This window comes from Ambystoma mexicanum, chromosome 1q, assembly GCF_040938575.1.
Source record: "Ambystoma mexicanum isolate Mex_15411 chromosome 1q, UKY_AmexF1_1, whole genome shotgun sequence".
NCBI classification, from domain to species: Eukaryota; Metazoa; Chordata; class Amphibia; order Caudata; family Ambystomatidae; genus Ambystoma; species Ambystoma mexicanum.
The window spans coordinates 1,004,631,929-1,004,642,745 of NC_090922.1; the positions used below are offsets into that span (position 1 = coordinate 1,004,631,929).

Genomic DNA, 10,817 nt, shown 5'->3' on the forward strand with positions numbered 1-10,817 from the left:
TATTATTATTATTGCATGCAGTACATACTTTTACAATATGTCATTTCACCATATCTTGTTCTCTGCTGTGTAGAAATGTTCAATCATCAAGCCTGTGAAAGCGCAAACTATCTTTCCATCAACTCTAGAATGCGCGAAATAAACACGGATAGACATTACATTTCAGATAGGTACCTAGTTTCAGTATTACAGTAAAGGAGAAGCTATATATGTACCAAGACATCATACATTGCATAAGCATGATGATCCAAATGAAGACCAATACCAAAAATAAAATAAAACGCAGCTGGAATTCTTTTGCATCATGAGTGAAAACATGGTCAGCCAATGTAAGAATGGCTAGATTTACTATATCCTGCTTGGAAGTGGGCAATTAAAACAATTCGCACCCGGGGAAGAGTCATAGAACAATCAGGTGGCTGGAACACCATTCCCCTGGGGGGCACCATTTATTTTTACATTTTATTTATGTGGGAAGTCTCAGAAGGATAGCTATGGGGCAACTCGTCCCCCTTGGAAGCAAGACGACACGACACGACTAAGGTGCCGTCCCAGGGTCTGCGCTTAGAAACCTCTGGTTATTAAGCACATTATAAATAAGTAATTATAAAGGCAACAGGGAGCCTCTCTCTGTTGCCTCCCCAACCCCATACAACCCGACCCAACAAAACCTGCCTTACCCCTCCCTCCCCCTTACCTTTGGGACCAGAGCTTTGAGATTCTGTCATTGGGGCCTAGACAAGCACATCAACCCTTTAGGTTGCCCACTTAATGAGATTACCAAGCTTTTACCCCAGCTAAGAATGCCCATCTGGTTTGGGATTTGAATATTGTTCTGTTGCCATTGGCTCACACGCCCTTCAAACCATTGTCCTCCATGGAGTTGAGGTTTCTTACATGGAAGGTCAGTCTTCTTTGAAATCTTACATCTGTGCAAAGGGTTAGCGAGATTCAAACAGTCAACCTCTGGCTTGTATACTGTTTTTCAAAAATACTACCTTGTTTACCTAAGGTGGTGTGCCTCATTCCATAGCAACAAAGAGGTTCTTTTTTCCACCTTCTTTCCAAATCCTCAGTCATCTGCTGAAACCACTCTTCGACCACTTGATGTCAGGAGAGCTCTTAAGTTCTCCCTGCACAGAACAAAGCACTTTAGAAAATCAAACACATTTCTTGAGATGCAAAAGGCTCTGGTCCCCTCCCCATGGGATGAATTCTCAGCAGTATGAGGCAAGGTGACTGTGGACTAGAAGTACAGTAGTCTCTACAGTCGGTAACTATTTCTTTCTTTTTTGTTGGTGTAAAATCAATGGTTTTGAGTTTCTTTTATCTTTTTAATCTCAATTTCCAGCAGCTTGTACCCAATGATTTAAGAGATATAAGCAGGTTGTGGATGTAAACTGTAAACAACAACTACTACTGTGCCAACAAACTAAATAACATTAATAACTTTTAGATTTGTTGCCCTTATTGTGAATTTAACATTACTAATGTTGTGAATGTTCTCTTTATTTTCAGAAACCAAAGCAAAAAGATTGGCATCCTCCGAGCGGTTTCATTTTGGGACTTTGGACATTGATTATTATGGTCTTCTTCAAAACATATGGAATGAAGCACATGAAACATATTTTTTAGGTTCCTGGTCAATTTAGATTGCAATTCTTCTAAAACGGCAGCAAGACGCATCCAGCTACTGATAATAAATAGTGAATTGAGCGTGTGTTCTTTCATTTTAGTTTAACTTAAAGTGTAAAACATGTATGGCTAGATCTTTTACACTTCCGAAATATACTTCCCTAATGAAAATGTATCTCCAACTGTGAAGTGAACTGATAAAACCTTTTGAAGTATTCCCGATTCTGTTTGCAAATCTAAATTTATGATCATTCTTTTGCAACAATCTCAAAGACATTAAACTATATTATTTTTTAAATGTTTATTGCAGTTTTGTATTGATATTGATATTTATTTCTATTGCGCTCGTACACAAGTGTTTCAGTGCGCAACAAGGCAGGGGAGCGGAACATGGGAGAACAAAAAACAGCGATCTTACTAGGCCAAGTGACATTGAGAAGACGCAAGTGCATTGTAAAGTGATATTGAATTTAGAAAACTATCTTAAAGAGCGCAGTAATAGGCGGTTCTGTTCTTACACAGTCCCTTATGTGAGATGTAATTCCATCAATTCAAAAGAAAGTCTCTTTCCAGACCTACAGCCTGAGCCACAATAGAATTATTGCTTTTTTCTCTATTAAGTACACGCTTTTGGCATAGCCTCTTTCTTAAAGCCCTTTTCTTTCTAATTATTCTTTGATTAATCATTATAAAAATGCTTTGTTTAAAGTCTAGCTTTTACTGATACGAAGCAGGGGGTAGAAATGTGCAAAGATGTAGATTAATGTTATCCTATACCCTCAGGTATGAAGGGATCATCAGTATAGATCCCACTATAGTTTTGCAACTGTAAATAATAAGCTGGGAATAGAGCCTTACCAAAACGCATGTGTTGGACAGTTACTAGCCTTTCGAGGCACAATGTTTCGAATGGACATGCACGTCTGAAAGTGCATGAGCAGTACCTAGACTTTGTTTCTACATGTTTTCTGATTTTCTTTTTTAACGTGCCATGAAGGAGCCTTTTGGTGCTATTTAGGACAAACCATCTCATGTCCACTCACCAGGAAACATTTCCTACATTACATTTTCCACTAAAATTGCAGTGATTGGTTGGTTTGGAAAATTGTATATGGTCCAATGCAGATCGAATGTGAGTACATTAACTTTTTAGGGGCTTAGAGGCAATGTGTGTTTAGTGTTTCTACTTAACAAACTGTGGTTTGAAATGGGGTGTAATTCTGTATTTGCAAATGCTACAATTAGAACTGCAAACCCAATTTAAAGCTCACTAAAACACAGAGGACAATTTGCAACTTACTTTAATGATTTAGTTGCTTTTCAAAACTGGGGTTAATAAAAACCTTTGCTGATTTTGACTTTCTTCCAGCAGCTGCGATTACAAATACCATCTGTTAGTAAAATTTCCTGTTGTCCATTATTATTTCAGTGCTAAACCTGCATGCAGTTTATTTTATCCGCTCAAAAGTAAGGGCTTTAAAGTAAATATTATTTGGGAAGGAGGGCTTCTTTACAGGGGGATTCCCCCAGTACATTGGATTTCCCTTGATTCATGTTTATTTTTATTGCAAAAAAGCCACTTTGAAACAGTTACTTTTTTGCCCATGAAAAGACATACCAATGCCATAACATCAGTGTAATGTCATGTTATCATTGGCAGATCTTTAAATGTTGGTATGTATTCAAATAAGATAGTGATATTAATAACCCTTGCCACCTAGAATTAGCCGGTCCCAGCTTTCAAACTTAGTGTTGGTTATTCCCACTTCTAAGCCGTGTCCCCCTTAAATTATAATTTCTGCTTCGACCCTCTGTTACATAAATTGCTGTACTTCGATTGGATTGTGTCCTCCCACGTATTCCTTATCTTTGATAAATCTATTTCCATCTTGCTGGCCGTGGAATTTTTTTTTCTCTATAGAGAGGGTGCTGTGCGTCGACGTCCCTTGAGTCGGAGTCCCTAGAAGGCCTCTGTATCGGCACAGACGTCACCATAGGTATAAATAGTCTTGCGCAGCGTCCATTTTTCTGCGCTTCGTAAGCCTCGGAAACGCACCGCTCGGTTCTACTCATCGAAAAATCTTTAAAAAATACTATATCCTACGATGGCATCTTCGTCCGAAACATCGACGCCACAGTCTGGCTTAAAAAAATGTAAAGATTGTGGTAAACCAATGTCATTAACAGATCCTCACAGGATCTGTTTGTGGTGTCTGGGATCACAGCACCAGTGTTCGGAATATGAGGACTGCATGTCGATGCCAGCGAAAGCCTTGAAGGAGCGCAGGGGGAAGCTAGAAAGAGGTAAGACAGTTAAATCTTCTACCCCTTCAAAATTGTCCTCAGCGGAGTTGAGACATTCGTCTCCTCGTCACCAAAAGAAACATTCCCGATCGAAATCTCGAACCGGTTCCCACCCCTCTTCGAGATCAAGACACTCTTAAGAAGAGGCGTCATGGATCTCCCTCCTCTTCATCCCCAAATTCCCCAGAAAGGGTCACATGTAGCATAGAATAAAACTTTGTGTGGGTTCAGTCAAATGCCCTTAATTATATATTTTTATGCCTAAAGTTATTTTATTTCTGAATGATGTACCCTAATATCATGCCCCTCTCTTTGAATCCCCCTCCCCCCGGTCTCACTGAACCAAGAAGAAGGTTGTTTTTCAGTTAAAAGATTTATTTTATGGATTGAACAAGATACATTTCACACGTTTATGAATTTGAACAATATCTAGATATCACACTTATTATTTATACAATGATCATCAATGGGTGATATTACAATCAACAATCTCTTTAACCAGTAGGAGTATGGATGAGAAGAATAATGTAGCATAGAATAAACTTTGTGTGGGTTCAGTCAAATGCAACAATAGGATATTAATGCAGCACAGAAATAATACTTTTGTGTGTTCAATCAAATGCATTGTAATCACTTTCCTCCTGATACTACTCAATCCCCCCTAATATGCAAGATGAAGATGGAAGGAGAGAATACAGGTTTCAGGAATAAACACTCAACAAATGCAGTTTCAATCCCAATTCCCCCCAGCAAGCCTACAGAGAAACAGGAATGATTTTAAACAGGTCAAATGCTTTTGAATGTTGTTTTGAATGAATGGGGAAAACACTGAAAATTGATTTAATTCTCTAAATGGGATTCAAAACTAGTGGGAGCCGCTTTGGATAGTTTCAGGTAAACACTAGCAGTGATGGTTGAATGACTAGCAGATGGGAAACTGAATTCTGAGGTTGGATGCACGAAATAGCTATTTTACATGTGTTGAAATTGAGCCAAATGCAGATTTGCTGCAAACTTTTCAGCGCGCGAGAAACGCAAATAAAGAAGAGCTATTTAGTTTCTTTGAAAGCTGAGGATGTTAGCATAAATCTGACATTTAAATTTCGTCTCTAGCATGTACGGACCAGAAGTTATGAAGGTTTTAGTGAAGGTCGATTTTTCTCAAAAGGAGTCAAGATTTTTAAATGAAAGATGCGCTTTTGCATTTTACAAACAAAGATATTTTTTACATTGGGGAGTCTATGAAGTCACAAGCTACACAACAGCACAGCCACTGATCCAGTGACGCCCCCGGATGGTTTCTATCTGCCGAGACGCTTGCCTTTCTTCAGTAAATATATTAGTGCAAAGATGATATTATCACTACAATTATCAAAGGACTATATGGGTGAGGGAAAGATTCAATAAAAGCAAAAGAGATTCTACTATATGGTTCTGGATATGTTCAAATGGGTTGGATTGGATTACTTAAGGATAAGAGATTGCCTATGGACCATTCTATGCTAGCTACTCGCAACTATGGTTTGGAATAGGCCCGTCAAAGATCTGGTCAAAGGATTCTGGAATGGAATTCTGCTAGCCTACCGAACAGGATTCAGGCGCTTCGTTCTGCACTCAGCATGGCACTCTGGACACTGCACGGCCTCTGTTTCTGGTTCTGACGGGTTGGTTCTGGGTTACAGCTCTGCTCTACTGGTTTGGATCTCTGGTTTCTAGCAAGAGTTCTTGGCAAGAAAGCAGAAACAGCATGCCCGGCTGTTCTTTTTGTGGGGTTCCCCTTGGAAGGTTGGGGTTAAAATCAGGTTGCAAGATTTTAAAGGCCAAGGTGAGAAGGGTTCAGCTCTGGAATTGGGCTTTCTGCTTTCAGAGTTCTGGAGTCTTGGATCTGGGTTCTCCTGCAGAGCGCTTCATCAGTAAATCAGTTGATGGGTGAATGTTTGTGTCTCTAGGTCCTAAACAGTCCCTATTTATGTATTTCCCAAAGGGGTGGGTAGGCTGATTATACTAAGCCCACCCTCTAGGAATCCGATTGGTCAGAGTATTTTCCCTCTCCTGATTTGAGAAGGAAATCTAGTGTCATATGTTGCTGCAATTTACAATCCAGGGAAAAACCTCCCCTTTGTTTCTACACAGAAAATCTCTTTTTCATATAAAGCATATTTACAATATCACCAACTTGCTAATAATACATATTCACATCACAGATATAATAGACCACGTATCCGTCCGAGTCCCATCTTCTTGAGAGTTTTGGTTCAACATTGACAGTTTTTCGCACTTTTGGTTGTTTACCCAGTGTCAGATCTGTACACATTTTTCCACATACATGCGCATGACATCTGGGCATAATCCTGTAAATTTTCATATTCCTAGCATTATCACAATTGCTACAACATCAACATTTTAGTGGTCCGGTCTCTGAATATCGCACAGGGTTCAGAGTAGTTTCAAAATGTGAGCAGCATTTCCATATTAACAACCTATAAAATACAGATTTTTCCAAGTTTTACACAGTTTTCTATGAGTCTTTTTCCAAAAAGATATTTCCTTGGAGTTTAAGGTACACATATTTGTCTAGTCCCGCCTCCAAGGTTGGGCTGGGCCAGAGCACTCCCAGGCTTTACTTCCTTTGGCAGTTGGTTTCTGTTGACGCCCAAATTTGCATTTCCTTTCAGTCAAGGGAGTCTTTTGTCTCCACTCAGAGCAACAGGCCAAAATCTCCCCCCACCTCCATTAACATCTCAATGCCAGTTCCTTAGCAGAGAGCAGGAGGAAGATTCCTTTGTTTGGGAGCAGCTGTGGAATGTCTTTGATGTCCAGTGTGGCTGACATTAGTTCACTTTTAAAACACTGCTTAAAATGGTCTTTTCTAAAATACAATGTACATTTTCTACAAATATACACATAGATCTCTTCATTCCAGTCTTTTTAAAACATAGAAATTGAATTGTAGCAACCCATATTGCTTTTGATGGCAAGTCTGTTCTTTTCTACAATTTGATTTGCCTATTTTTCAGGTTTCCCTGTGCACTTCTCAGAGATTTTTAGCGCATAGGGCTTTTTGGCGGCCATTCTGTTTTTTTTATGAAAGCAGCACACAGTGATGTTGCAGGGCAGAGTCAGTGGGTCAGAACATCCCACACTCCAGTTCATTGGAGCAGTCCTGGACACATCCCTGGGAAAAGCCTCGCCACAAGAGGTGAGGGCTCAAGATATTAGGGTTCAATAACACCCAGCTCCAACATCTTGGCGACCTCAGCCTGGATGTGGGTCTTAACTGTATCTGACATTCGGTAGCTCCTGCACTTGACAGGCACGCTGTCACCAGTGTCAATCTCGTGCTTACACCACGGTGTAAGGCCTGGCATCAGCGAAAACGGAGAGGCATACTGCTGGAGCAAAGTCCTGCAGGCCCTCTGCTACTCTGTTGTCAAATCTGGAGAGAGCTGCACTCCCTCCACTGAGCCATCCTGAGGGTTGCTATGCAGCAAATCAGGAAGGGGCTCACTCTCATCCTCTCCTTGCTCTGAAGCTAGCAAGAGACATGAGACTTCTGCTCGCCGGTGGAAAGGCTTGTGCCTATTGACATGGAATACCTGAGGGGATGCCCCTGGGACTCCCATGTCAACCAGATAGTTGACCTCGCCCATCTTGGAGATTATCCGGAAGGGTCCAATCCATTTATCTGCCAAGGCCCGAGGCTTGGTAGGCTCCATCACGAGGACCTCCTGTCCCGGAGTCCAATCCACTTGCGATGCTTTAAGGTCATGCCAGTATTTGTTCAGTTCTTGGCTGGCCTTGAGATTCGCCGTTGCTTGACCCATCATCTGTGTCATCCTCCATCTGAGGCCTAACACATAGTCCCCCACTTGCTTGGCAGGACCGGGAAGGGTGGCTTCCAAGCCTTCCATGATCAAGGCGAGGGGCCCCCTCACGGGATGTCCAAGAGCATCTCAAAGGGGCTGAAACCAACACCCTCTTGAGATACCTCTCTGTAAGCAAACAGCAGGCATGGCAGGAGGAGATCCCATTTCCTCCTTAGGGGCTCTTCCAAAGCACCTAGCATGCCCTTGAGAGTTTTATTAAATCTCTCAACCAGACCATTGGTCTGGGGGTGGAGAACTTGGAGGTTACCCCGCACTCTTTCCACATAGTTTTCATGTAACTAGACATGAAGTTGGATCCTCGGTCAGAGACAACCTCCTTGGGGAATCCAACATGGGTGAAAATGCCCAGGAGAGCCCGGGCAAACAACCTTGGCCGTAACAGTCCGAAGGGGTATAGCCTCAGGGTACCTGGTGGCATGATCTACCAAAACCAGGATGAACCGATGTCCACCTGACGTGGGAGGGTCAAGGGGACCGACGATGTAGATGCCCACCCTCTCAAACGGTGTGCCAACCACTGGCAATGGCTGCAGTGGGGCAATGATACTGCCTCCAGATTTGCCAGACAACTGACAAGTTGGGCAGGTCCTGCAGTGGGACTCCACTTCTACTCCCATCCAAGGCCAGTAGAAATGGGCAGAGAGCCTCTGCTTAGTCTTCTTGGTACCAAGATGACCAGCCAAGGGCACCTCATGCGCCAACTGCAGTAGGAAGGGCCTGTAAACCTGGGGTACCACCAACCTCTTGAGGGCACCAGGTTCAGGCTTAGTGGGCTCACTAACAAGGAGCTCACCCTCCCAATAAATCCGGAAAGTCCTAGGCACTTCTCCTTGTGCCTGGGACAGGGCCTGTTTCCTCAGACCCTCGAGAGAGGGACACTCTCTCTGTCCTTAACAGAAGTCTGCCCGGGAGGGTCCCCCTTCAGCTAACGAGCATTGAAGATCAAGATGATCCTCCGGGTTGAGAACCTCTCCCACAGGAGATTCTTCTGGCTCTTCTCCCGCAGGAGTTGAGACAGGGTTTACCACTGGACCCAGCCCGTCCGGAGCATGGATCCCAATGGGTGCTGTAGGAACAGCAGGAAGAGAAGGAGCTCCCTCCACAGAGGTGGCCTTCTTGCTCTACCTTCGTCTGGCCTTAGGGCGCACCTTCGGCTGGGGTACCTGACTCACAGCCAGACCCGGTGTCGTCTGTGATCTAGTGACCGCAGCAGCAGTCATGGGAAGACCATCCGCGATCAATCCCAACTCGACTAGATCGTTACCGAACAGAATGTTAGCAGGGACATTGTCCTGAACCAGGACAGGAAGCTTTGCTGTCTTGTCTCCAATTACGAGTGTGACTCGGGCTACAGGCGATAATTTGGGAGGCCCGCCAGCTAACCTGGTGGTTCTCAGAGGAGCATCTACATAGTAGTCTGGCTTGAGCAGGGTCCTGTCCACCACTGTCATGCTTGCCCCAGTGTCTCTCAAACCAGTAGAAGGCTGGCCATTCAGGAGGACACATCTCAAAAATCTACGTGTGTTCTGTGGGATAGTCGCCAGTACTTCCGCGTACTGGTCCCAGGCCCCAAGGGACACTAAGGAAATCTCTACGGGAGCACCAAAGGTGATCCCTGTAGAGGAGGGGAGGACAGTGGCCTCCACCTCAGACATGGGGTAAGAGTAGGTCAGGCTGACAGCCTGTACTCAGAGTTCCTTACCTTTACACTGGAGTCACCCCTTTTCTGATCCAGAGCCTCACAGTCCCAACAAGTGCCGGGAGTGCGGGGTTCGGTACTGGAACCACCGGGAGCCTGCTTTGCAGCAGGTGGACCACTACTCTTATTCCCACCCACAGATGACTTATCCCCACTAGATTTTTGGGTCTTAGGAGAGGAGGGCTTAGGTTTATTTGACTGTGACTGCTTTTGGGACTCCTCAGCTTTCTGAGAGGCCCCTTTTTCTTTGTCCTTGTCCTTCCCACTGGAGTCCTTAGGGGACACCCGGTGGGAGACCCACTTGTCAGCCAACCTAGCCAGCTTAAAGGGATCCAAAATGTTCTGGTCAGCAACATACTGACGCAGCTCGGTGAACAGGCTTCAGAAAAATGCTCAAAAAACAATAGGTGGGACAATTCAACGAAAGTTTTGACCTTGTAAACATCAATCCACCCCATCATATTTATTTGCGCAGCACTCACCCAATCAACCCAAGACACATTCTCTCTTTTCTTAAAATCCAGGAACCTTTTAAGGTATTGGGTAGGTGTCTTGCCAAACTTGGCAATCAAAGCAGATTTCATACACTCATACTGACCCCTTTCTTCCACACTCAGCTTCAGAATACAGTCATATCCAGTTTGAGGCACTCTGCTTAGCAAACACTTAGCCCAATCTCTTTTGTCAACATCATGAATTGCACAAGCCATTTCAAACGCTTCAATCCACTGGAGGATATCAGAACCCTCCGAAAACACACCAACCAAATCCTTCATAAATTTAGTTGCTGGGGACCTGACACTCTCACTGGGTTTCGCTGAAGTCTCCACTCAAGCTTTCTCTAGCTGGATTCTCTGACATTCAGTGTCCTTGTAATTGAGTTCAAGATCCCTATTCTTGAGTTCAACTTGTTGAGCCAGCTCCTCCTTCTTAAGTTCAGCATCTATTTCCAACTTGCGATATTCAAAGGCCAATTTCATCCTTAATAACTCAAGTTCCAAGGAATTGCTGGGGTTCGGAACAGAGGCAGCAGGAATGACGGCATTCCCAGAAACGGATTCAGTAGAAATCCCAGGGGCAGAGTCCTCATTGGTTGCATTCCCCCCCCCTCATCAAGAGTTTCCCCATCGGTTTGGTAGTCCACCAGGGTAGCTATCAGCTCAGCCCTAGACTTATCCACAAAGTCTAACTCCCTGGCTTTACAAGCACTCTGGAGAGCCTTTAAGCTCATCCGAGTCAATTTACCATTCGCAATGGACTTCATTGCTTGTAATGCAGTTATTTTGTACACA

General features: G+C 43.7%; 1 protein-coding gene across 1 annotated transcript in view; it reads left to right on the forward strand.

The window, feature by feature from the left end:
- PIGK (phosphatidylinositol glycan anchor biosynthesis class K) overlaps positions 1–1,937 on the forward strand; it is a 577,610-nt gene extending 575,673 nt beyond the window's left edge. Inside the window, exon 11 of the mRNA XM_069641674.1 lies at positions 1,519–1,937. Within this exon, the coding sequence (XP_069497775.1) occupies positions 1,519–1,635 (117 nt within the window). The 3' untranslated portion in view covers positions 1,636–1,937. The remainder of the gene's footprint in view (positions 1–1,518) is intronic.
- The last annotated feature ends 8,880 nt before the right edge of the window (positions 1,938–10,817 follow it).